This window comes from Nerophis ophidion, linkage group LG14 (genome assembly GCF_033978795.1).
Source record: "Nerophis ophidion isolate RoL-2023_Sa linkage group LG14, RoL_Noph_v1.0, whole genome shotgun sequence".
Classification (NCBI taxonomy): Eukaryota; Metazoa; Chordata; class Actinopteri; order Syngnathiformes; family Syngnathidae; genus Nerophis; species Nerophis ophidion.
This window is the reverse complement of record NC_084624.1, coordinates 51,495,054-51,522,642: the sequence shown is the minus strand read 5'-3', so window position 1 is coordinate 51,522,642 and position 27,589 is coordinate 51,495,054. Positions and strand designations below refer to the sequence as shown.

Genomic DNA, 27,589 nt, shown 5'->3' with positions numbered 1-27,589 from the left:
CCGCCCGATTGTAGCTGAGATAGGCGCCAGCGCCCCCCGCAACCCCGAAAGGGAATACGCGGTAGAAAATGGATGGATGGATGGATTTTATCAGTTCGGCCCACTTGGGAGTAGACTTTTCTCCATGTGGCGCTGTCACGCCAAATTTCTTCCCCCCCCTCACAAACCCCCCATTTACTTCCAGGGTCATGATTAATACAGACCTTTTGTTAACGCTATATTATAAAAAAAAATTCAAAAACAATTTACAAAAACAAGCTATGGGATGACGCATTTACTTCCGGGGTCACATTTCCTTTTATGTCATCCCATAGCATGTGTTTGTAAATTGTTTTAAAAAAATGTTTATAATATAGCGTTAACAAAACGTCTGTATTTTTATAATATAGCGTTATATTTTTATAATATAGCGTTAACAAAACGTCTATTAATCCTGACCCCGGAAGTAAATGGGGGGCGAAGGTTTTTGTAGGGAGAAGAAATTTGGCGTGACAGCCCCCCATCTTAAATGAGTTTGACACCCCTGAACTAGACGAAGTGGCTGGGGAGACGGAAGTCTGGGCTTCCCTGCTTAGGCTGCTGCCCCCGCGACCCGACCTCGGATAAGCAGAAGAACTGCCAAGTTGTAAAACAGTGGCAGTCATATTAGAACACTCCAGAATTTAAACAAGGGGGGGACATTTTATTACTTATTTGCATAAATATATATTCAAGTAAGAAGCATGGTGGCAAGCCATGTCCAGCCTGAGTTGTCAACAGTGTACAAAGTAACATTTGCATTGTCCAACACCTTCAGCGTCTCCCCCCTGAGTCGTTATTACCTCCCTCGGCTTTTTTGCTCGGGGGATGGAGCATCTTGTCCAGGGCAGCGTAGCTGTACACGGCACCATCATACAGGGCGTCCCCGGCGGACTTTGCGATGGCCGCTGCCCGCTCCGGGTAGTAGAGGGAGGCGCTGACTGCCATCAGACTCGCCGGGTAGATGAGCCTCTTCACCCGGGAACGTCTTCCGAGAAGCAGCCCCAGCACGCCGGTGAAGCCGATGATTCCAGCCCGCGCGTAGAAGTCCCCCGGTGGGTCTTTGAGGAACGTGAGAGTGTCACGACCGCACCGAACCACGCTTTGGACTTTAGGTTCCAGGTGGTCGTATGTGGTCCGACACCAAGCCGAGTACGGTTCCGCCAGCTGCCGGAGGGTGGCGATACTTCTCTCCAGTTGACCCCCTTCAGGCTCCTCGGAATCGGCGTCCTGCTGGCCCGAGGCGGGGTACACGGAGAGGTCGTCCCGGTTCCTCGACGCTGCTTGTTTCTTTCCGTCACCGGCCGCGGCCAGGACGGTAGCCGGCCATGAGGTGAAGGCTCCGGCCATGAGGACTCTGCCTGTCACCTTCAACATGATCCCCGGCAACCATGCGTGACTACGGCGTGTCAGGAGGGACATTAATCCTCAGCCAGGCTGTATTAAACACGCATTTATACCATCATAATTCATATAAATTTGACCAATATAGTTTATATTGTTTTACACTCATAAAACGCCCCTTGTAATATTAACCTTGTGTTAATTGGGGTTATTTTTTTTGCTGAAAAACGAATCCACCGAAGTGGTTTGCTTTAATTGTCACTCTTCGTATTTCCTCTTAAAAAAAGTGACGACTTGTATAATCTAAACTTTTTTTTTGTAATTACGTGCAAAAAAAAAAATCCCCTGTGACGTCATGGGTCACCACGGCAACCGCAGCGTCTACAGAAAACACAAAGCGCCAATGGCAACTGAAAAACACCACACACACTTTGCACGATTTATTTTAGTACAAAAAAAAACATATTTGTAAAAAATGGAATATCTTGGAGTATCATCCGCCCAGAATCTCCAGGCGCTGTCTGCCTTACTCTCCAACCAGCAAAAGGATGACGACGACGAGGACGATTATAAAGTACAGTTCTGCATTCTTTTATTTGCCATTGCTGTCATTTTTCTGACCAAACCTCCAAATGTCTGCAGAACGTGTCTCCGTATGCAAAGATGAGTCCAGGAAACATTGGCCCTCCCAAGAAAAAGGACAAAGAAGGTAACAAGTCGTAAAACCATGGAAGTAGAATTGTCTCACATCAACTTATATATATATATATATATATATATATATCAATATGATATTAATACATATGCATATATTAATAAATATACAAATACAAATGTGATGGACAAATACATAAATAATTTGGATTAATAAACGCAAATTTGTAAACATATTTTGGAGATTTGAATATACCGTATTTCCTTGAAGAAATACGGTATATTCAAATCTCCAAAATATATTTACAAATTTGCGTTTACTAATGTACTAGTATCATATGCTGTGAGACAATTCTACTTCCATATAAAATAAAATCAACGCCTGCCAGGTGAGAGCTTACTTTTGCATTTCAGTGCCGCCTGTCTACGCGAAAGAGAACAGCAAAGACGTATGGAGCGTGGACGAGGTGCCCGAGGGCCCTCAGTATGATGATCTCACAGACCCGCGACCACAGCCCGAGTCGGTTTTCAAAGGAGCAGAAACCAAAATATTACCTCCTTTTGTGTCCTGCACGGACCTCAACAAATGTTTTATGGGTGTTTGCAGATATGAAGTCATGCTCAAGCAGAGTGTGGGGACAGAAGATGTATTTTTGGGCCTCAACAGAAAGGATCCGTCCTCCATGTGCTGTGAAGCCATGCTGGTAAGTTAGGTTTTCACACAAAACACTGATTTCAATGACATTTTGCAACACTCAGTTTTTTTATTGAGGATCAGTATAAAGGTGCATATATAATATTTATTTTCACCTATTCATTTTCCCACTTCCAAAAACATGCACCTGGGGATAAGTGTTATGACTTGTGATCATGTTTTGTTTAGTTATGTTCTGTTTTGCTTAAGACTCCATTGTTTCCTGTTTTTGCACTTCCTTGTTTGCTTTGTTACCATGCCAACCAATTAGTTTTCACCTGTCCCTAGGTCACGCAACTGTTTTCACTAAATAATGTACCTATTATTTAAACCTGAAAGTTGCCAGTAAGTCAGGTACACTCCATAGTTTTTTTTCTTGCCATGCCACATAAGTTTTTGGTCATTTATGTCACAGTTATCGAGTTTTGTTTCATGTTCATAGTTTCTGCCTTTGTGCAAGTTTTTGTTCATTAGCCAAGTTTTGTACCTCCATTGTGAGCGCCTTTTGTTTGTTCCTCTTTTCGAGAGTTAATATTAAAACATGTCCTTACCTTCACGCCTTGCCCGCGCCAACTTTCCTTTGCCTTCGGGAAAACAAACCCCAAAGTCCACGCTTTGACTGATAGGTTGATTGGCAACACTAAATATGGCCCGAGTGTGTGAATGTGAGTGTGAATGTTGTCTGTCTATCTGTGTTGGCTCTGCGATGAGGTGGCGACTTGTCCAGGGTGTACACCGCCTTCCGCCCGAATGCAGCTGAGATAGGCTCCAGCACCCCCCGCCACCCCAAAATGGACAAACGGTAGAAAAGGGATAGATGGATGGCTTTTCTAGGACAAAATTAGGCCGTTTGGTCACTTAACTCGAAGGTTGTCCTCATCCATCCATCCATCAATTTTCTACCAAGATATTAATATTGGATGTCAGTCCGATATCGGCAAAAAAACAAAAAGTGTTATCATATCAGCTTGTATCCAACATCTTCAACACAAGCAAAGTGTTTACGACTATAGGCTACTATATTATTTTGACTCTGGGGCCACAATTAGACAAAAAAATGTGTCTGTGGGCCGGTATATCTATTTTTAGGGACACTAATACAAAACTTAACAAAAATGTCTGATTGAATGCTAAAAACGTTTTGACAGACTGCCTTAAAAACCGTAATGGAATTTTACATTTTTCTATATGTGTTTGGGGTCATTGTCCTGTTGGAACACCCAACTGCGCCCAAGACCCAACCTCCGGGCTGATGATTTTAGATTGTCCTGAAGAATTTGGAGGTAATCCTCCTTTTTCATTGTCCCACTTACTCTCTGTAAAGCACCAGTTCCATTGGCAGCAAAACAGGCCCAGAGCAAAATACTACCACCACCATGCCTGAGGGTATGTATGGTGTTCCTGGGATTAAAGACCTCACATTTTCTCCTCCAAACATATTGCTGGGTATTGTGGCCAAACAGCTAAATTTTTGTTTCATCCGACCACAAAACTTTCTTCCAGAAGGTCTTATATTTCTCCATGTGATCAGCATTGTCATGTCTTGTGATCATGTTTTGTTTAGTTATTTGTTTGTTTTTGACTCCATTAGTTCCTATTTTTGCGCACCCTGGTTTGTTTTAGTTTCCATGACCACTCATTAGTTTCACCTGTACTTATCTGGACTCACGCACCTCATTTTTTTAGGACTCACGCACCGGTGATAATCATGTCACTATTATTTAAGCTTGTAGTTGCCAGGCAGTCGGCCTGGCGTCATTGTTCTTTTCATGCTAGTTTTTTTCACCTCATAGTTTGTGCTGCTCTTTCCACGTCACAGTAAGTGGTTTTTTTTTTTGGTTTCATGTCCATAGTCTGTCTAAGTTAGTTTTTATTTCCCTACGCTAAGTTTGTGTCTCCGCCTTGTGCGCACCTTTCGTTTGTACTGTGCTAGTGTTAAAATTAAATCATGTTTTCACCTTCACGCCATGTCCCAAGTAGTCCGTCAGCCCCCCCCCCCCCCCCCATCTTGACAAGCAGCAAACTTAAGACGAGCCAAGTCTTTTGACCACAACTGTACAACGTTGTAGTCAAAAGTACAGTGCATATTATGTACATTTGACCACTAAATGGTAACACCCGAATGAGTTTTTCAACTTGTTTAAGTCGGGGTCCATGTTAATCAATTCATTGTCGTGAGCTTAACTTAATGAACTATTGTGACCCATAAAAACAATGAACACTCCACTTTAATTTAAAGACAGCATGAGTCCATTCCAGATAGTGAATGATACATAGGTTTGTGTTTTTTCATACCTACCACTTCACTTGATCAAGCTTTTTCTAACATTCCACACAACAAAATAGTAAAAGTGTGAATGATTTCTGCTGATATCGACCAATAACCAATCCAATATCGATATTGTATCGGAAGTGAAAATGATGTACCCTTACTTTTACACAACAGTCAAATATCCTGTATAAAGGTGACAATAAATATTTAACCTTTCAGGTGAAAATCAAACTTCCAGACAGCAAAGCGTCAGACGTTACCCTGGACGTGAAAGAAAAGTTTCTTGACCTGCGGACACCTAAGTAGTAAGAAGTGCTCTTTTAGTTGTCCTTTACATACGAGACGTTTCCATCTACATCAGGGGTCTCAAACCCCAATTGCGGCCCGCACCTTGACATGAAAAGGTTATGTTGGTGCGGCCCGCGAGTTTAATATGAATGCCGCTTTACAGCGTCATACTTGTATACCCTCGATTTTTCCGGGTGACTCCCAATTTTTAGTTTTCCTCGAGGGACAATATTCTCCTGACTATCACCCGAACAACAATGTTGGATGCACTGCCTTTAGCATCCTCTACAACCTGTACAAAGAGTGTGCCAGCACAGCAACATGTTGTATTTAGCTTCTGTAGATGTAGTAAGTGACTGCAAGACATAGTTAATCAACAGCCACACAGGTCACACTGAGGGTGGCCGTATAAACAACTTTAACACTGTTGCAAATATGTGCCACACTGTGAACCTACACCAAACAAGAATGACACACACATTTTGGGAGAACATCCGCACCGTAACACAACATAAACACAACAGAACAAATACCCAGAATCCCATGCAGCCCTAACTCTTCCGGGCTACAATAGGGGACAGGGTTGTATATTGTAGCCCGGAAGAGTTAGGGCTGCATTGGATTCTGGGTATTTGTTCTGTTGTGTTTATATTGTGTTACGGTGCGGATGCTCTCCCACAATCTTGTTTGGTGTGGGTTCACAGTGTGGCGCATATTTGTAACAGTTGTTTATAAGGCCACCCTCAGTGTGGCCCGTATGGTTGTTGATCAAGTATGCCTTGCAGTCACTTCCGTGGGTCTGCTGAAGCCCCATACAATATGTGCCTGGGCCGGCATACTGCTTGTATGGTGGAAAAGCGGACGAGACGGCAGGTTGTAGACAACGTTAAAGGCAGTGCCATCAATGCACGCCCTTAATATTATTGTCCGGGCGAAAACCAGGAGATTGATTGCATCGGGAGATTGTCGGGAGGGGCACTGATATTCGGGTGTTTCCCGGAAAGATCGCGAGAGTTGGCAGGTATGTTGCTAGGGCGGGAAAGTCATTCAAAGAAGGTGAAATTCATTAAAAATTCCTTGTTAGATATTTTTAAGAAATCTATTCTTGCGGCCCAGCCTCACCTAGTTTCTGCATCTAGTGGCCCCCAGGTAAATTGAGTTTGAGACCCCTGATCTACCTCCTTTCACTACACTCTTCCATCTTCTTTAAAGATGCACAACGCCTGATCTCTAACCTGCATATTATTGTCTTTTACCTTTGCAGTAAACTGGGTCTCCATCTCCCACACCCCGTCCTCCATCAGGAGGGGAAGGCCCAGTTCTTTAGCGAGAGGGAAGAGCTAGAAGTGACTCTTCTCATGAATCGACCGCTGGATGCTGTCAACATGCCGTGAGACAGAACCGCTCCGGCCCGTAAAAGTACGTCCGGCCTGGATCGGATTCAGGTGGAACCCTCTTGATGGTCTTGATTAGTGGTTCTCAACCTTTCTTCACTGATGTACCCCCTGTGAACATTTTTTTAATTCAAGTACCCCCTAATCAGAGCTAAGCATTTTTGGTTGAAAAAAAGAGATAAAGAAGTAAAATACAGCACTATGTCATCAGTTTCTGATGTATTAAATTGTATAACAGTGCAAAATATTGCTTGAACTATTTGGGAAAAAAAGATGTAAAAAAAACTAAAAACTTAAATCAAGTGATTTAATTATAAATAAAGATTTCTACACATAGAAGTAATCATCAACTTAAAGTGCCTTTTTTGGGGATTGTAATAGAGATCCATCTGGATTCATCAACTTAATTCTAAACATTTCTTCACCAAAAAATCTTTAACATCAATATTTATGGAAAATGTCCACAAACTAATCTAGCTGTCAACACTGAATATTGCATTGTTGTATTTTTTTTCACAGTTTATGAATTTACATTCATATTTTGTTGAAGTATTATTCAATAAATATATTTATAAAGTATTTTTAAATTGCTGCTATTTTTAGAATATTTTTTAAAAATCTCACGTACCCCTTGGCATACCTTCAAGTACCCCTAGGGGTACGCGTACCCCCGTTTGAGAACCGCTGGCCTAGATCAGGGGTGTCAAACTCATTTTAGCTCAGGGGCCACATAGAGGAAAATATATTCCCAAGTGGGACGGACTGGTGAAATCATGTCATGATAACTTAAAAATAAAGACATACTTCATATTGTTTTTGTTTGAAAATAGAAAAAGCCACAATCTGAAAACATACAAATAATAGGTTTTTTTACACTTACATGTTGCTGTCCGTGGTAGTCTTCATTTTTTATAATTTCCGAATAAATGATGTGATTATCGTGAGTCTGGCAGAGTTTTGAAATGCTCTCATCGGTATAAAATGTTAATCTATCATAAGATCTAATAAATAGTAATATCAAAATCAAATTACAGGATGTTATTATTATTGACTCATTTTCCTCAACTGATGTACTAACATGTGGTTTATTCTGTACATATGTAGCATCATCTACTACAAAACTTGTGAATTTTGTAAGAACTTGGACTTTGATGCAGCTTGCTGCGAGGGTTGTTTTCCCGGAATGCAAACGAACTGGACCGGACACAGCTTGAAGGTAAAGACATAATTTTGATTTCAACTCAAAAGCTACAAACAAAAGGCACTCACAGTGGAAGCACAAAACCTAATGCAGGGAACAAAACTTACACAAAGGCAGAGAACTATGAAGATGAAACAAAAACACTTTCGGTGACGACTATGGCATGGACTGAACAAACACAAGAGATCCAACATGGGCAGAGCAAGCGATGAATGATGTCATTAGAGTAATGTCGACTACCTGGCAACTACAGGCTTAAATAATAGTGACATGATTAACAACAGGTGTGTGAGTTCAAACAAATGAGGCAGGTGAGACTAACGGTTGTCATGGAAACAACGCAAAAACAGGAACTAATGGAGTCAAAAACTAAACTAAACAGAATCCAGACCACAGAACATGACACATTAGGACTAATTTCATGATTAACACATGGTGTTAGAAGGGGATACATGTTACTTCAGCATGTTTATGTGCGCCCAGATAATGTGTCCCCAGTCCTCTATCTTAGCTCCGCCCCCTCTGAAGTCATGCGCACTCCTGCGGCAGGGAATACAAAGAGATGCTTTTGCGACACCCAGTGGACACATTTAGAACAGCAGTTTCTTTCATTCCAAAAATTTCAGTTAATTTTGATACTTACCAAAATAATCTCACGGGCCTGATAAAACCTGTCTGTGAGTCTGATCACAGACAGGTTTTATCGCGGGCCGTGCGTTTGATGAAAGAAAAAACAAAGTATAATTTTGTACAACACACAATATTTATTTCATGCAAATCATTGAACAAAGAGCACAGTCTACCAAGTCACATCCCTTGTGTGTTAATCACACTTGGTCAATAAATCTGATTTATTTTCAAAATTCTGAATAGGAAATTTGTTTTCATGTTTTCTTATTCATGTGTGGATTATTTGCTGCACACTTTGCTACAATAAGCATAGGCTCGCCGAGAAGGGCAACATGTTTAATTCAGAAAAAAACACATAAACATTAGCGGTAAATGTTTAAAGTCAAGTTTCTTGAGAGCCAAGAACAACTTGAATAGAAAAAATCTTCAGCAATGCTAAGCCAGGTGTCCCCAATTGTTTTGACCGAGTGGTAATAATTTGGCCTTGTGGTTAGAGTGTCTGCCCTGAGATTGGTTGGTCGTGAGTTCAAACCCTGGCCGAGTCATACCAAAGACTATAAAAATGGGATTCATTACCTCCCTGCATGGCACTCAGGTTGGAATTTGGGGTTCAATCACCAATCTCGGGCGTGGCCACCGCTGCTGCTCACTGCTCCACTTATCTCCCAGGGGGTGAACAAGGAGATGGGTCGAATGTGTGTGACTGTCATTGGTACCTTAGGTTGGAATTTGGGGTTCTATCACCAAAAATGATTCCCGGGCGCGGCCACCGCTGCTGCTCACTGCTCCCCTCGCCTCCCAGGGGGTCAACAAGGGGATGGGTCAAATGTGTATGATTATCATTGGTACTTTACCTTTTTAATATATATACACACACACACACACACACATATATATATATATATATATATATATATATATATATATATATATATATATATATATATATAAAACCACCTCAGGTTCGGGCATCTGTTCAGGAGGTGTTTGGGGCACGTCCGACCGGCAGGAGGCCACAGGGAAGACCCAGGATATGTTGGGAAGACTATGTCTCCCGGCTGGCCTGGATCATCTCCATAGAGCTTTACAACAGATGGAAGCATGTACACAGCTGCATTGTATCTGGACTTGATGAAACACAGTGGACCAAAACCAGCAGCTGACATGGCTCCCCAAACCATTGCATTTCGTTGTCTAGAGTTCAGGAGTGGCTTGACCATGGGAATACGGCTATTGAAGCTGCATCTGTTGAAAAGCTCTATGGAGATGATGATTTCATTTTCCAGCATGATCTGGCACCTGTCCACAGTGCCAAAACCAGCAGTAACTGGTGTACTGACCATGGCATTACTGTCCTCCATTGGCCTGCCAACTCCCCTGACCTGAACCTCATAGAGAATTTGTGGGTTATTGTGAAGAAGCTGAAAGACACCAGACCCAATAATGCAAATGAGCTAAAGGCCACTATTGAAGCATCCTGGGCATCCATAACACCTCAGCAATGCCACAGGCCGATTGCCTCCATGCCCTGCCGCATTGATGCAGTAATCCGTGCTAAAGGATTCCGAACAAAGTACTGAGTGCATTAATTGACATTTTCAAATGTTTGATTTTGTTTTGCTGTTATAAATCTTTTTTTTTTTATCTCGGTCTGAGGAAATATTCTAATTTTCGGAGATAGGATTTTGGAGTTTTCTTAAACTGAATGCCATAATCAGCATCAATGAAATAATAAAAGGCTTGCAATATTTCAGTTGATGTGTAATGAATCCAGAATGTATGACATTTTCATGTTTTTAGTTGCATTACGGAAAATAAAGGACTTTATCACAATATTCTAATTTTCTGAGACAGTCCTGTACAGACCTCTGTCACAATTTTAAGTGGGAGAACTTGCACGCTGACTAAATACTTTTTTGCCCCACTGTATTTATATATATAAATATATATATATATATATATATATATATATATATATATAGTGTGCATATGGCTTTGCACTATATATATATATATATATATATATATATATATATATATATATATATATATATATATATGGTGGCAGAGGGGTTAGTGCGTCTGCCTCACAATACGAAGGTACTGCAGTCCTGGGTTCAAATCCAGGCTCGGGATCTTTCTGTGTGGAGTTTGCATGTTCTCCCCGTGAATGCGTGGGTTCCCTCCGGGTACTCCGGCTTCCTCCCACTTCCAAAGACATGCACCTGGGGATAGGTTGATTGGCAACACTAAATTGGCCCTAGTGTGTGAATGTGAGTGTGAATGTTGTCTGTCTATCTGTGTTGGCCCTGCGATGAGGTGGCGACTTGTCCAGGGTGTACCCCGCCTTCCGCCCGATTGTATCTGAGATAGGCGCCAGCGCCCCCCGCGACCCCGAAAGGGAATAAGCGGTAGAAAATGGATGGATGGATGGATATATATATATATATATATATATAGTGCAAAGCCATATGCTCACTCAAATGCAGTAAATAACTTAAATTTGGAATAATGCATCATCGTTTTCACAGCTTTTTGGTTGTTAGAGGTAGAGAATGTCTTAATATAGAGTTCTAAATCTTTTTTAAAGGCACAATAAAATCAAAACCAACCCGGTCGTGGCGGTTCTGGTGACGTCATGGTCACGTGACTGTCATTTCCGCCACAACAATACAAATCCCCGCACGAGTGAAGCGAGCTCAGCGCGCTTCTCTCACCCCCGCCCAACGCGCCTGGCTCTCTCGGTATGGCGGACGGCGAGAGGTCCCCGCTCCTGTCAGATTTAGGAGATGGTGCTCTCGGCGGCGGCGGCAACGGAGGTTTGTCCCCCGGCGCGGCGCCTTACGGCGTGGCGGGCAACAAGCCGCAGAGTGAGTAGCTCCGCCGCCACTGTGCTCGCCTTCTCTTCTACGCCCCATTCGGCGGCATCCTCCTTAGCTTAGCATCCGGCTAGCTCGATGTTTTCCCCCCTTGTCAGGGACGTTCTGTCTGGGTGTTCCCTTCCTGCCGACTGCAACAAAAGGTGTTCCTTCAATCGAGAACGTTCTCTACTGACCCGGAAGCCATCGATACACTAACTAGCTAGCCCTGTTGTTTTAGCCTGGGAGCTAGCTCTTGTTAGCACCCAGAAATGCTGAGAAAACGCCACACTTTGCGTCTCATCATAGTCGCGACTCAGCTGTAGGTAATTTTAACTCGGTTGTAGGGCTGGGCGATATGGCCTTTTTTTAATATCGATATTTTTTGGGCCATATCGCGATGCACGATATCCATCCATCTTATTCCGCTTATCCGAGGTTGGGTCGCGGGGGCAGCAGCCTAAGCAGGGAAGCCCAGACTTCCCCTCTCCCCAGCCACTTCGATCGCGAGCTACCGGGCGACCGCGGAGGATGTGTCAGTCGATCCGCCAGCCAGGCTTTTAAATAAAATAGACCTAAAAATTAGCAGTCATCAATCTTCACCAAGACGTCACTTGATTGACATTAACGGATGTGAATTCTCCCTGCCCACTGGGTGTGAGTTTTCCTTGCCCTTTTGTGGGTTCTTCCGAGGATGTTGTAGTCGTAATGATTTGTGCAGTCCTTTGAGACATTTGTGATTTGGGGCTATATAAATAAACATTGATTGATTGATTGATTGATTGATTGATTGAACGGCACCCGAAGGTCTTGTGAGATGACGCTGGCTGCTGCGAGATCATTATTAAAGGCCTACTGAAATGAGATTTTCGTATTTAAACGGGGATAGCAGGTCCATTCCATGTGTCATACTTGATCATATTGCAATATTGCCATATTTTAGTAGAGAACATCGACGATAAAGTTCGCAACTTTTGGTCGCTAATAAAAAAGCCTTGCCTTTACCGTAAGAAGCAGACGACGTCACGGGTTGTAGGGCTCCTCACATTGTTTAGAATCATAGCCTCAAGCAGCAAGAGCTATTCGGACTGAGAAAGCGACGATTTCCCTATTAATTTGAGCGAGGATGAAAGATTTGTGGATGAGAAAAGTTAGACTGAAGCACAAAAAAAAAAAAAAGAAAGAAAAAGCAAAGGCTCCGGGCGGCGGCAGTGTGAGCGTCCATCCATCCATCCATATATTTACTACTGCTTATTTCCGTTTGGGGGCGCTGGCGCCTATCTCAGCTACAATCGGGCGGAAGGCAGGGTACACCCTGGATAAGTCGCCACCTCGTTGCAGGGCCAACACAGATAGACACAAGTAGCCTCCTAAATCGCAGGGCCAAAACAGATAGCGTTTCAGATGTAATTAGACACATTTACTACGATAATTCTTGAAGAGCCCTTATCTGCTTAATGTTTTAATAGTGTTTTAGTGAGATTGTAAAGTCATACCTCAAAGTCGGATGGCTGCGGTGAACGCCAGTGTCTCTCAGAGAAGCAGAGTAGCCAAGCTCATAGCTGCTTTTTTTGACAGCTGCTGCAGGAAGTCCCATAATCCACTGATGTCTCCGGTAAGAGTCGACTTAATATCACAATTTTCCCATCCAAAAACTTGCTGGTTGACGTAGACAAACATGTTAGCTTGGCCGCTCTGTGTTAAAGCTTCACAACAAACAAAGAAACAGAGGCTGTGCCTCGGTTGCTAAAGGCAGCTGCAATCCGCCGCTTTCCACCAACAGCATTCTTCTTTATAGTCTCCATTATTAATTGAACAAATTGCAGAAGATTCAGCAACACAAATGTCCAAATTACTGTGAAATTATGCGATGAAAAGAGACGACTCTTAGCCGTGTGTGGTGCTGGGCTAATATGTCCCCTACAACCCGAGACGTCACAAACACGCGTCATCATTCCGCGACGTTTTCAACAAGAAACTCTGCGGGAATTTTAAAATTGCAATTTAGTAAACTAAAAAGGCCGTATTGGCATGTGTTGCAATGTTAATATTTCATCATTGATATATAAACTATCAGACTGCGTGGTGGGTAGTAGTGGGTTTCAGTAGGCCTTTAAAAAAATAGACCTAAAAATGAGCGATCCTCTGTCTTCACCAAGACGTCACTTGAGTGACATTCACGGCACCCAAAGGTCTTGTCAGATGACGCTGGCTGCTGCGAGATCATTATTAAAAAAAAAATGACCGAGAGGAAGGCGAGAAACACTTTTTATTTCAACAGACTCTCGCGCCGTACCTTCTGTCAAAACTCTAAAGGCCGACTGCACATTTCCCATCTTCACAATAAAAGCCCTGCTTCATGCTGCCTGCGCTAACGAAATAGGACCCGAAGGTCTTGTGAGATGACGCTGGCTGCTGCGAGATCATTATTAAGGGCCTACTGAAATGAGATTTTCGTATTTAAACGGGGATAGCAGGTCCATTCTATGTGTCATACTTGATCATTTCACAATATTGCCATGTTTTTGCGGAAAGGATTTAGTAGAGAACATCGACGATAAAATTCGCAACTTTTGGTTGCTAATAAAAAAGCCTTGCCTTTACCGGAAGTAGCAGGCGATGTGTGCGTGACGTCATCGGTTGTAGGGCTCCTCACATCCTCACATTGTTTATAATCATAGCCTCAAGCAGCAATAGCTATTCGGACCGAGAAAGTGACGATTTCCCCATTAATTTGAGCGAGGATTAAAGATTTGTGGATGAGAAAAGTTAGACTGAAGCACAAAAAAAAAAAAGGAAAGAAAAAGCAACGGCTCTGGGCGGCGGCAGTGTGAGCGTCCATCCATCCATCATCTTCCGCTTATCCGAGGTCGGGTCGCGGGGGCAACAGCCTAAGCAGGGAAACCCAGACTTCCCTCTCCCCAGCCACTTCGTCTAGCTCTTCCCGGGGGATCCCGAGGCGTTCCCAGGCCAGCCGGGAGACATAGTCTTCCCAACGTGTCCTGGGTCTTCCCCGTGGCCTCCTACCGGTTGGACGTGCCCTAAACACCTCCCTAGGGAGGCGTTCGGGTGGCATCCTGACCAGATGCCCGAACCACCTCATCTGGCTCCTCTCCATGTGGAGGAGCAGCGGCTTTACTTTGAGTTCCTCCCGGATGGCAGAGCTTCTCACCCTATCTCTAAGGGAGAGCCCCGCCACACGGCGGAGGAAACTCATTTCGGCCGCTTGTACCCGTGATCTTATCCTTTCGGTCATGACCCAAAGCTCATGACCATAGGTGAGGATGGGAACGTAGATCGACCGGTAAATTGAGAGCTTTGCCTTCCGGCTCAGCTCCTTCTTCACCACAACGGATCGGTACAACGTCCGCATTACTGAAGATGCCGCACCGATCCGCCTGTCGATCTCACGATCCACTCTTCCCCCACTCGTGAACAAGACTCCTAGGTATTTGAACTCCTCCACTTGGGGCAGGGTCTCCTCCCCAACCCGGAGATGGCATTCCACCCTTTTCCGGGCGAGAACCATGGACTCGGACTTGGAGGTGCTGATTCTCATTCCGGTCGCTTCACACTCTGCTGCGAACCGATCCAGCGAGAGCTGAAGATCCCGGTCAGATGAAGCCATCAGGACCACATCATCTGCAAAAAGCAGAGACAGTGTGAGCGTTTCAGATGTAATTAGACACATTTACTGGGATAATTCTGGAAGAGCCCTTATCTGCTTAATGTTTTAATAGTGTTTTAGTGAGATTGTAAAGTCATACCTCAAAGTCGGATGGCTTCAGTGAACGCCAGTGTCTCTCAGAGAAGCAGAGGAGCCAAGCTCATAGCTGCTTTTTTTGACAGCTGCTGCAGGAGGTCCCATATTCCACTGATGTCTCCGGTAAGAGTCGACTTAATATCACAATTTTCCCATCCAAAAACTTGCTGGTTGACGTAGACAAACATGTTAGCTTGACCGCTCTGTGTTAAAGCTTCACAACAAACAAAGAAACAGAGGCTCTGTCTCAGTTGCTAAAGGCAGCTGCAATCCGCCGCTTTCCACCAACAGCATTGTAATTTGACGTCTCCATTATTAATTGAACAAATTGCAAAAAAATCAGCAACACAGATATCCAAATTACTGTGTAATTATGCGATGAAAAGAGACTACTTTTAGCCGTGTGTGGCGCTGAGCTAATATGTCAGCTACAACCCGAGACGTCACAAACGCGCGTCATCATACGCGTAATCATTCCGCGACGTTTTCAACAAGAAACTCCGCGGGAAATTTGAAATTGTTATTTGGTAAACTGTTGCAATGTGAATATTTCATCATTGATATACAAACTATCAGACTGCGTGGTTGGTAGTAGTGGCTTTCAGTAGGCCTTTAAGAAAAAAAATGACAGGGAGCAGGGCGAGAAACACTTTTTATTTCAACAGACTCTCGCGCCGTACCTTCTGTCAAAACTAAAGGCCGACTGCACATTTCCCATCTTCACAATAAAAGCCCTGCTTCATGCTGCATGCGCTAACGAAATAAGAGTCTCGGAAAGCTGGCGTGCACAAGTGATTGCTAGTGCACGCCAGCTTTCCGAGACTCTTATTAAAGTTAAAGTACCAATGATTGTCACACACACACTAGGTGTGGTGAAATGTGTCCTCTGCATTTGACCCATCCCCTTGGTCACCCCCTGGGAAGTGAGGAGAGCAGTGGGCAGCAGCGGTGTCGCGCCCGGGAATCATTTATGGTGATTTAAAGGCCTACTAAAACCCACTACTACCGACCACGCAGTCTGATAGTTTATACATCAATGATAAAATATTAACATTGGAACACATGCCAATACGGCATTTTTAGTTTACTAAATTGCAATTTTAAATTTCACGCGAAGTATCCTGATGAAAACGTCGATATGATGACACGTATGATGACGCGTGACATCTCTGATTGTAGTGGACATGTTTTTCCAGCCCGATCCCAGCTATAAGTAGCCTGCTTTAATCGCATAATTACACAGTATTCTGGACATCTGTGTTGCTGAATCTTTTGCAATTTGTTCAATTAATAATGGAGACGTCAAAGAAGAAAGATGTAGGTGGGAAGCGGTGTATTGCAGCTGCCTTTAGCAACACAAACACAGCCGGTGTTTCCTTGTTTACATTCCCGAAAGTGAAGCTTTACTATGGAACAGAGCGGTCAAGCGAACATGGTTCCCGACCACATGTCAACCAGCGGGTTTCGGTGAGAAAATTGTGGTAATAAGTCGGCTCTTACTGTAGACATGTCAAAGAGGCAGGTGCGACTCTCTTGCCTCCTTCGTGGCTTCCCTCAGGGACACTGGCGGTCACCACACCCGTGGCCACACCCCTCCGACTTTCAGGTACGACAGTATAATCTCACTACAACACTAGTTACACAATAAGCAGATAAGGGATTTTCCAGAATTATCCTAGTAAATGTGTCTAATAACATCTGAATCGCTCCCACTGCCCTGTCTTTTTTTTTTTTTTCTTCTAGTCCTTCACTCTCACTATCCTCAAACACGAATCTTTCATCCTTGCTAAAATTAATGGGGAAATCGTCCCTTTCTCGGTCCGAATCGCTCTCGCTGCTGGTGGCCATGATTGTAAACAATGTGAGGATGTGAGGAGCTCCACAACCCGTGACGTGACACGCACATCGTCTGCTACTTCCGGTACAGGCAAGGCTTTTTTATTAGCGACCAAAAGTTGCGAACTTTATCGTCGATGTTCTCTACTAAATCCTTTCAGCAAAAATATGGCAATATCGCAAAATGATCAAGTATGACACATAGAATGGACCTGCTATACCCGTTTCAATAAGAAAATCTCATTTCAGTAGGCCTTAAAAACATTCTTGTTCATACTGCATTAATATACGCTCATTTTAAACTTTCATGCAGAGAGGGAAATCACAACTAAGTCAATTGACCAAAACTGTATTTATTAAACAGTTATCAAGCAGTGGCACAAACATTTATGCCATTTCCAAAACAGAAAGTGCAAGATTGTCAGAGACATTTTAAAACAAGCTATGAGTGCACTTTTGTGCATGATGTCACCAAGATGACATATCAAAACAACACTAAATTAAAGTGCACTTTTTGTACAGAACGCCACTATAATAGTTTAAAACAAATAAAGTGCACTTTTGTGCATGATGTCACACAAGATATTTCGATAACTTTCAAATAAAGATGAGCTGCATAATAAGAAATCAAATTGTGTACGTCCTTTGCTATGCGGTAGGTTCCTGCGGATGTTATGTCTTTCTGTTTTGGACAATTTTTTTCATACGGTGTTGATGTGGAAATGGTTGTCTGGGTATTTTGTTGGTGTGGCACCGAACGGAGATGTTGACATGCAGAGTAAGCACTCTTCATTCTCTAGCAGGTGACTTTTCAAATGATGTTACATATTAGCAGTAATGCTACTTTTTGTAACACCGCTTTTGCCCCACACTTGACAAATCACGGTTGTTTGTTCGACATATTCCCACTTGAAGCCAAACCACCGCCAGAAGGTGGACCCCCTGCTGTTTTTCTTGGCAATTAATTCTTCCTTCGTTACCAGATTCGCACCTTCTTTATCTCGTATTACCACTCGCACCACAGCTAACGTTACACATGCTGCTACCTCTCTGCTCCGCGAGGTCGTATGCATATGTGACGTATGTAAGAAGGTGCGCTTGTTTAGGTCTCTGTGAGAAGGAGATACACGAAAAAGTGAGAAGAGCCTGTGGTGTAATGCCCGCAGCTAAAAGCAACTGCGTGAGAACGTATACTCGAATTAGGGCTGGGCGATGTGGCCTTTTTTTAATATCTCGATATTGGGCCATATCACGATACACGATAGATATCTCAATATTTTTGCCTTAGCCTTGAATTAACACTTGATACATATAATCACAGCAGTAGGATGATCCTATTAAAACATTTTTGTTCATACTGCATTAATATATACTCATTTTAAACTTTCATGCAGAGAAGGAAATCACAACTAAGTCAATTGAACAAAACTGTATTATTAAACAGTTATTAGCAGGTGACTTTTCAAATGATGCTACATATTAGCAGTAATGCTACTTTTTTTTAGCAACGCTTTAGCACCACATTTGACAAATTACGGTTGTCTGTTCGACATCTTCCCGCTTGAAGCCGAACCACCACCAGACGATGGACCCCCTGCTGTTTTCCTTGGCAATTAATTCTTCCTTCATTTGTTACCAGATTCGCACCTTCTTTCTCTCGTATTACCACTCGCACGTCTCCGCTAGCATCACAGCTAACATTACACATGCTGCTACCTCTCTGCTCCGCGAGGGCGTATACGTATGTGACGTATGACGTGACACTATTTGACTAATGGGGCGGCATAGCTCGGTTGGTAGAGTGGCCGTGTCAGCAACTTGAAGGTTGCAGGTTCGATTCCCGCTTCCACCATCCTAGCCACTGCCGTTCTGTCCTTGGGCAAGACACTTTACCCACCTGCTCCCAGTGCCACCCACACTGGTTCAAATGTAAAAATTAGATATTGGGTTTTACAATGTAAAGTGCCTTGAGTCACTAGAGAAAAGCGCTATATAAATATAACTCACTAATGTAAGAAGGTGTGCTTATTGTCTGTGAGGAGAGACAAAAAGGAGTGGGAAGAGTTTTTAGTGTAATGCCTGCAGCTAAAAGCAACTGCGTGAGAATGTATACTCGAATATCACGATAGTCATTTTCAATATCGCAGATAAACCCGCGGTATATCGATAACATATCGCTCACCCTTACTCGGTTTCATGTATTTGAGCAGCTGTGCGGAGCGGACTGTAAACATTATTCGGCTAATTGTGGCGCTTCGCTAGTACTTGTGCATGCACCTCATTGTGTGGATGTGAGGGGGCATGCACCAACAATGAGGGTCCAGCAAACTAACCTGGATGCGTACACTTGGTGCAGTTTTGTCAATTGGAGGATACCACAAATTTAGGTATCAGTCCAATACTAACATTTCATATAAACATTAGAAAGGAATCATGCATGTTCACCAGGTTTGACTCATAACAATGCCCAAGTTACTTCCAATTTCTTCAGAATAGCAAAACGCCACTTGGAAATATACAAATTAGGGGTCTAGACAAATCCAAAAATAAAAATGAGCGTTCCAACACATTTCTAATTGTGAAAACACATGATAGAGACACCAAGTTTACATTTGTAGTTCATCTGTTTCAAATGTTGGAGACAAAAGCTATTACAAGTGGCGGTCATATTTGATTGGCCGCTGTGGTGATTGCAAAGGTCACCGGCGCGGGCGCCCTAGCTGAATCATTTAAATATTCCCTGAGCTACACCTGTGCAAAATTTGGTGCTTTTTGGACAAAAGTGAGCGAAAATATCCCTAAGGGCCTCCACTATAGCGAGAAAACACCTGTTTTGATTGACACACCAAACAGCCATTCAGAACACAACCCTGGGCGGGTTCAAAAGTGCTCTATACCAATCACAGACCGATTGTGCAATTTCAAAACGTAATCCTAAAACATTTGCCTGTTTTTTTGATTAGAAACATTTAAAAAAAACAATCAGTAATAATTCAGTCTTTTAAACCTTTTCCTCTTTCTCTGGGTTGGATTCCCTCTCAGCATTCCAGGAGTGTTTTTCTTCTAAAGCTGCTTTCAGCAGAACTCGAGACCAAATCTTATTAGCTTGTTAATCATAAGAGGTCACTTGTCATGGGAACTCAACCCCAGTCCATTGCACAACACTAATGTCTGCGCCATTGTTTGTCACTCCTGCTTACTACTCCATTTTCATTGTGTTCCGTTCAGGCTTCCCGCCGTTTCCCAGCCCCACTCAGCCTTCTGTGCTCCTCGGGGAAGACCCGCCACCGTATTCCCCTCTTACCTCACCGGAGAGTGGCAGCGCTCCTGTCATCAGCTGCAGGGTGTGCCAGAGTTTGATATCGGTGGAGGGGAAAATCCACCAGCATGTGGTCAAGTGTGGTGTCTGCAATGAAGCCACAGTAGGTGCCAAACCCTTCTTTTCAGGACTACCACATTCTGGGGTGGACCACAATCTATTGCCTCCACCGAGGAGTTTTCATTGCTTCATTTGGTTGTTTGGGTGGCAGGATTGCAAAAAATACATAACTTATTATTTTAAAGGGCTCCTCTAATGCAGTGTTTTTCAACCTTTTTGGAGCCAAGGCACATTTTTTTCATTGAAGAAATCCGGAGGCACGCCACCAGCAGGAATCATTAAAAATGAAACTCAGTAGACAATAAACTCAGTAGACAATAAAAAGTCGTTGTTGCAATTGTTGGATATGAATTTAAACCATAAATGTATCACTATAGCTCTTGTCTCAAAGTAGGTCTACTGTCTTTACCTGTCACATCACACCCTAACTTATTTTGAGTTTTTTTCTGTTTTCCCATGTGTAGTGTTTTAGTTATTGTCCTGCGCTCCTATTTTGGTGCAGTTTCATGTCTTCCTTTGAGCGCTACCCCCCGCACTTACTTTGTTTTTTGCGATCGCGAATATTTAAGTTGTTGCTATCTTTTTTTGCGTGGACATTGTTGTCATGTCATGTACAGATGTACTTTGTGGATGCCATATCTGCTCCACATGCTGTAAGTTTTTGCTGTCGTCCAGCATTCTGTTTTTGTTTACTTTGTAGCCAGTTCCGTTTTAGTTTTGTTCTACATAGGCATCCCTAAGCTTTAATGCCTTTTCTTAGGGACACTCACCTTTTTCTTATTTTTGCTTTAAGCATTAGACACCTTTTTTACCTGCACGCTGCCTCCCGCTGTCGTCTGCATATTGTGATCACGACAAACTTTTGTTGTCGTTCCCGACGTCTACAAAGCAATCAGCTACAGGCTTCCACCTACTGATATGGTATGTTATAACATGGTCACTCTGCCGATGTCTAGACAGCACAGACACTCAACAACAGCACATTATTGGCAGGTTATAGTTACTGGTTTGCAAAAAAATATTTTTAACCCAAATAGGTGAAACTGCTTAATCTCTCACGGCACATTGGTTGAAAAACACTGCTTTAATGATTTTTTTCTACATTTAAAAACCTTCACTGTGATCTACATAACATGTAATAGTGGTTCCTTGGTCAACATTTTCCATACATTGTTTTACAAACTGTTTCAAGCCACTATCAGACCGTCTCTTTGGGATGCGCTGTTTTCTGGAAAATTATATTTATGTGCCTCCACTTCGACAGTGTCTTTGCCCCGTCATCATTTAGTATTTTTTATCACTTTTATATGGAGTCTAGAAATGACAACAGCCCAGAAAACATGTGCATGTATGTGCCACTCTGGCCACAACAAGAAGATGAAGAAAAATAAGGAATTTATTGACCATGTCGACTACAATGGCGGACTTGCGCAAAGCACTTTGGATAAATCTCTACCATATACGGAGATATCCGCTAATGTCGCAATTGGGAAAACATTTACTTATGGGGCAAATTCCGAACAGCTTGTTTGGAGGAAGTATGAAAGAAGGCAAAATTGTTTTATAAATATATCTGCAATGGTTTAATGTCAAATCCCAATTAAACAAAAAAAAGGTAGCATCAGGTAAGAAAATGTGTTTTTGAATTATAGGTCCCATTTAAAACATTGGGAAGGGCTGGTTTTTAGGCCAAAGAAGCAGCCATGTAAGTTTGGTATGCAATCACTGCTTTAAATGTAAAAAAATAGATATTGGGTTTCACTTTGTAAAGCGCTCAGTCACTTGAGAAAAAGCGCTATATAAATATAATTCACTTCACTTCAATCAGGAATATTTAGCAACATAGTTAATGCAGCAAAAATGACATTTTTCTCATTTTCTTATTGATAATTTGTATAAACTCTCACAGACAGCAATCGTCAATCATGACAAATGTCATGTACTATATAAATCAGATAATGCCTCCTTTTTATCCCTAATTTAATTTAGTGTGACCTGATACTCTTAAGTGTTATACACTTTCGTATGTAACTATATGAAAATTTGACATCACTGTTATTGTGACCAACACAATCATGGTTATATCACAAAAGTTAAATCTGCTCAAAAAGTAGTTAAACACACAATACATTTAATATCTTAATATATATTACTCTGAAGATAAAAAAGCCTGTGGGTTTATTAGTGTTGTACGGTATACCGGTATGCGTATAGTACCGCTGTACTAATTAATCATATTCGGTACTATACCGCCTCTAAAAAGTACCGGTCTCCTAACCCCCATTGTCGTCAAGTTGCGTCATTGTTGGTTTTACGAGAAGAGGAGCATGTTCGACAGCGCACAAACACGCAGTACATACAGACACTGTAATGATACCAAGTACAGAAGCGTAACTAGTCGATACTACTATGACTGCTTCGATATTTTTTAGCACCACAAAACTTTTTTTTGTTTAAAAAAAAAAAAGTAAATTATGTTCATAAACTCAGGAAATATGTCCCTGTACACACGAGGACTTTAAATATGACCAATGTATGATCGTGTATATACTTGGTGATGGACTGATACCTAAATTTGTGGTAACATCCAAAACTAATGTAAAGTATCCAAACAACAGAAGAATAAGTAATTATTACATTTTAACAGAAGTGTAAATAGAACATGTTAAAAGAGAAAGCAAGCAGATATTAACAGTAAATGAACAAGTAGATTAATAATTAATATTCTACCGCTTGTCCCTCATAATGTTGACTAAATAATAGAATGATGAATGACACAATAATTTACTGCACATGTCAGCAGACTAACTTAGGAGCCTTTGTTTGCTTACTTACTACTAAAAGACAAATTGTCTGGTATTCACTATTTTATTTGAGGACAAAATTGCAACAAGAAACACAAGTTTAATGTACCGTAAGATTTTTTGTTTAAAAAAAAAAAGCCAATAAGCTATTTTTTTGTGGTCCCCTTTATTTTGAAAAGTATCAAAGTACCAGAAAGTATCGAAATACATTTTAGTACCGGTACCAAAATATTGGTATTTGGACAACACCAGATTGGAGTATGACGTTTCCAACAGGGAAATACGTTGATTTGTCTTGTGTTAATGTTAGCGTTTAAGATAGCTAGCGATAAGCGAGTTAATTGCAAGCTAGCAGTTAGTGGCGCTCGCTCCCAACTAGCTATTATTAGCGCTGGTCAACGGCGACTGCTGCTACCTAGCAATAAGTGGCTGCGATATAGTGTTGATAACACACCAGCTTTCTTTTCCAAGAAATGAGTGGTATCACCAGTAATTGAATTTATCGAATCACCCTCATCAACCACGGTTTTCCAATCATTTTAATTTTAAATGGAAGTACTAACTGCTAGTTTTATTGCGGTCTGACATTATTACTGGTAATCTGATTACATCTTTATCTCGACAGACACAGCTCAGAGAGCACATGGAGCATCTGTAAAGCTGAAGCATACAATTGAGTTCAAATGGAGTGTGCAACATCCTGGTGAAAAAGCCGCTCAGCTTTTAAACAGTGGGATTGCTCCGCATTGGTGGAGGTCCCTGCTCCACTGAGTCACATTCTAGCAAACAGCGTGACCAATCTTTGCTGCCTTAACCTTACCTAGCCGCGGATGAAAGTAAAGCGCTTGTGTGATCCTCTGCTCTTGGTTTTTACAAATCCTTGCGTGAGGCTCTGCGGTCGCAACTTGTCTGTAAAGCAGCTCACATGATCACATTGTTGCTAGACTTTTTTTTTTTTTCACCCTTTATGCAGCAGCAAACAAAATCCCTCAGTCCTTGCCTGCAGGCAGTGAGAAATGCAGGTGCACCATCTTTTTTTGCAAGTTCAGTGGCTGAGGTGTTCACTATGTCTTGTAGGTGCCACACTGGTGGATTGGAAGTACAAACCTCGTTTCCATATGAGTTGGGAAATTGTGTTAGATGTAAATATAAACGGAATACAATAATTTGCAAATCATTTGTAACTTATATTCAATTAAATGCACTACAAAGACAAGATATTTGATGTTCAAACTCATAAACTTTATTTTTTTTTTGCAAATAATAATTAACTTAGAATTTCATGGCTGCAACAAGTGCCAAAGTAGTTGGGAAAGGGCATGTTCACCACTGTGTTACATCACATTTTCTTTTAACAACACTCAATAAAAGTTTGGGAACTGAGGAAACTATATGTTGAAGCTTTGAAAGTGGAATTTTTACCATTCTTGCTTGATGTACAGCTTAAGTTGTTCAACAGTCCGGGGTCTTGTTGTATTTTACGCTTCATAATGCGCCACACATTTTTGATGGGAGACAGGTCTGGACTGCAGGCGGGCCAGGAAAGTCCCCGCACTCTTTTACTCCAAAGCCACGCTGTTGTAAAACGTGGCTTGGCATTGTCTTGCTGAAATAAGCAGGGGCGTCCATGATAACGTTGCTTGGATGACAACATATGTTGCTCCAAAACCTGTATGGACCATCCAGCATTAATTGTACCTTCACAGATGTGTAAGTTACCGATGCCTTGGGCACTAATACACCCCCATACCATCACAGATGCTGGCTTTTGAACTTTGCGCCTATAACAATCCGGATGGTTATTTTCCTCCGTGTTCTGGAGGACACCACGTCCACATTTTCCAAATATAATTTGAAATGTGGACTCGTCAGACCACAGAACACTTTTCCACTTTGCATCAGTCCATCTTAGATGAGCTCGGGCCCAGCGAAGCCGGCGGCGTTCCTGGGTGTTGTTGATAAATGGGTTTGGCTTTGCATAGTAGAGTTTTAACTTGCACTTACAGATGTAGCGACCAACTGTAGTTACTGACAGTGGTTTTATGAAGTGTTCCTGAGCCCATGTGGTGATATCCTTTACACACTGTCGGTTTTTGATGCAGTACCACCTGAGGGATCAAAGGTCTGTAATAACATCGCTTACGTGCAGTAATTTCTCCAGATTCTCTGAACCTTTTGATGATTTTACGGATCGTAGATGGTAAAATCCCTAAATTCCTTGCAATAGCCCGTTGAGAAATGTTATTCTAAAACGGTTCAACAATTTGCTTACAAAGTGGTGACCCTCGCCCCATTCTTGTTTGTGAATTACTTAGCATTTCATAGAAGCTGCTTTTATACCCAATCATGGCACCCACCTGTTCCCAATTAGCCTGCACACCTGTGGGATGTTCCAAATAAGTGTTTGATGAGCATTCCTCAATGGCCACTCTACCAACCGGTTTAGCTCGGTTGGTAGAGTGGTCGTGCCAGCAACTTGAGGGTTGCAGGTTCGATTCCCGCTTCTGCCAACCTAGTCACTGCCGTTGTGTCCTTGGGCAAGACACTTTACCCACCTGCTCCCAGTGCCACCCACACTGGTTTGAATGTAACTTAGATATTGGGTGTCACTTTGTAAAGCGCTTTGAGTCACTAGAGAAAAAGTGCTATATAAATATAATTCACTTCACTATCAGTGTTTATTGCCACCTTTCCCAACTTCTTTGTCACGTGTTGCTGGCACCAAATTCTAAAGTTAATGACTATTTGCAAAAAAAGAAACGTTTATCATTTTTAACATCAAATATGTTGTATTTGTTGCATATTCAACTGAAGATGGGTTGAAAATGATTTGCAAATCATAGTATTCTGTTTATATTTACATCTAACACAATTTCCCAACTCATGTGGAAACGGGGTTTGTATGTTTGCCTTGATGCTGGAATTTAGATCCACTTTTCAGTACAAGTGCACTCTATCTGCACTTTTATCAAATACAACTAACACTGCAACGATGAATCGATTAGAAAATAGCTTCCATTCATTTTCTGTTGCTTCCGGTAATTGTTGTGTAACTAATACACATTTATCAAATCTGAATCGCATGGAGTGCCCAGAAATTGAAATACAGGGCCATAGATCAAGGGTGATGGGTCAAATACCAAGAATAATTTCGCCACACCGAGTGTGTGTGTCACAATTATTGGTACTTTAACTTAACTTTATAGTTTCCGCATGACCACTGCAATAACACACACGAGAGCGGTGGTGTGTGGGTGCTGTGATCTGTCGGATGGCAAACGGCAATACGTTTTTTTTTAAATACAATTTTTAATGTGCATTTATTATGTAAAAAGAATGAAGGTTGTAGCAATCAGAAAAAAATTTTTTCGACTATTTTCCGTTTAACACTTTTTTTTAAACTTACGTTTTTTTTTTATTTTAGAGGGAACAAATATACAGTTCGTAGATTTGATAAGAATGCACATATATCATAGTTGCAAATCTTAAGAAAAAGACGGAAAAAATATTGTAATTTATTCAAAATAAATAATATACAAAACAAAATGCTTGTGGGAACAAAGTGGACAATTTAATAATAAAAAAATGTATGATACTTACGTTTGGTTGGAAAGCACCTTTTTGACACTAAGTAGCCTACTGGAAGGGTGAAGAAATATACATATATGTAAAGTGTGTCTTATTAAGCGAACAAACTAATCGATAGATTACTAAAATAATCTATAGCTGCAGCCCTAAAACACTAACTTTCATGAGTGGGACAGGAGGACACAACTGTTAGCAACAATAGCATTGCTAAGTGAGCTACATGCTAACATTACATCCACATCAAAAAACATGACCCAAATAGTTTGCAGGGTGTATTTCAAGATGTGTAGCCTGCTTTTTATGAAGTTGTCCTTTGTGAATTGGCTTCCCACTCTTGTGCACAGTGTGCAGTCTCATTCAGTTAGAGCCAGGTCAGTGTCATTTACAGCTAATGTTTAAATGTAGCTTTTTTTTGTAATAAAAGGTTTTGAGAAATGTAAGAGAGTTGGTGTTCCTTTGAAAGACCAAGAAATAGTTTAATAGTCTCATGTGTGTCTCTTTATTTTTGCAGCCCATTAAGAACGCTCCAGCAGGCAAGAAATATGTCCGCTGTCCTTGCAACTGTTTGCTCATCTGCAAAGTCACCTCCCAGAGGATCGCTTGTCCTCGGCCATACTGGTGAGATGCACTTTTTCAGCAAGGCATGTGTCTGTGTGTGTGAGAGAGATAAAGAAAACAAGGAACTCGGGGACGTTTACGGGCTACAAGGCTAAGCAAGCCGATGAGAGAACAAGCTCATTATGGCAACTGCTTTATTTATTCCTGCATCATTTGTCTCCTTTGAGATTTCTCTGCAACACTGAACAGAATTTTGAAAGTTGCTCAAATATGAACATATCATGTATTATAAACCGCTGACAATTTAT

The 27,589-nt window shown here is 41.9% G+C and overlaps 3 protein-coding genes across 3 annotated transcripts in view; 2 read left to right on the top strand and 1 right to left on the bottom strand.

Moving 5' to 3' along the window:
* The first annotated feature begins 310 nt into the window (after window positions 1-310).
* dnaaf6 (dynein axonemal assembly factor 6) lies at window positions 311-6,901 on the top strand. The gene is made up of 6 exons (XM_061920978.1): window positions 311-1,936; window positions 2,005-2,071; window positions 2,431-2,536; window positions 2,624-2,720; window positions 5,202-5,287; window positions 6,535-6,901. The coding sequence occupies exons 1-6, from the start codon at window positions 1,838-1,840 to the stop codon at window positions 6,662-6,664; spliced, it is 585 nt and encodes a 194-aa protein (XP_061776962.1). The 5' UTR covers window positions 311-1,837; the 3' UTR covers window positions 6,665-6,901.
* On the bottom strand, window positions 662-1,455 carry LOC133568820 (MICOS complex subunit MIC26-like). Its single transcript, XM_061920977.1, has one exon. It carries the CDS (start codon window positions 1,438-1,440, stop codon window positions 793-795), a length of 648 nt encoding a protein of 215 aa, XP_061776961.1. The 5' UTR covers window positions 1,441-1,455; the 3' UTR covers window positions 662-792.
* A 4,291-nt stretch (window positions 6,902-11,192) lies between the features above and the next one.
* Window positions 11,193-27,589, top strand: part of pip4p1a (phosphatidylinositol-4,5-bisphosphate 4-phosphatase 1a) — a 33,458-nt gene continuing 17,061 nt past the window's right edge. Inside the window, exons 1-3 of the mRNA XM_061920975.1 lie at window positions 11,193-11,365; window positions 20,181-20,374; window positions 27,235-27,341. Coding sequence (XP_061776959.1) covers window positions 11,242-11,365; window positions 20,181-20,374; window positions 27,235-27,341 — 425 coding nt within the window. The 5' untranslated portion in view covers window positions 11,193-11,241. The remainder of the gene's footprint in view (window positions 11,366-20,180; window positions 20,375-27,234; window positions 27,342-27,589) is intronic.

Bases quoted from the DNA above. Each gene is read 5' to 3' on its own strand.
- LOC133568820 (XM_061920977.1), bottom strand. From the start codon at position 1,440: ATGTCCCTCCTGACACGCCGTAGTCACGCATGGTTGCCGGGGATCATG.
- dnaaf6 (XM_061920978.1), top strand. From the start codon at position 1,838: ATGGAATATCTTGGAGTATCATCCGCCCAGAATCTCCAGGCGCTGTCT. The intron at 2,072-2,430 runs GTAACAAGTCGT...TTTGCATTTCAG, and splicing joins CAAGAAAAAGGACAAAGAAG to TGCCGCCTGTCTACGCGAAA. The intron at 2,721-5,201 runs GTAAGTTAGGTT...TTAACCTTTCAG, and splicing joins TGTGCTGTGAAGCCATGCTG to GTGAAAATCAAACTTCCAGA.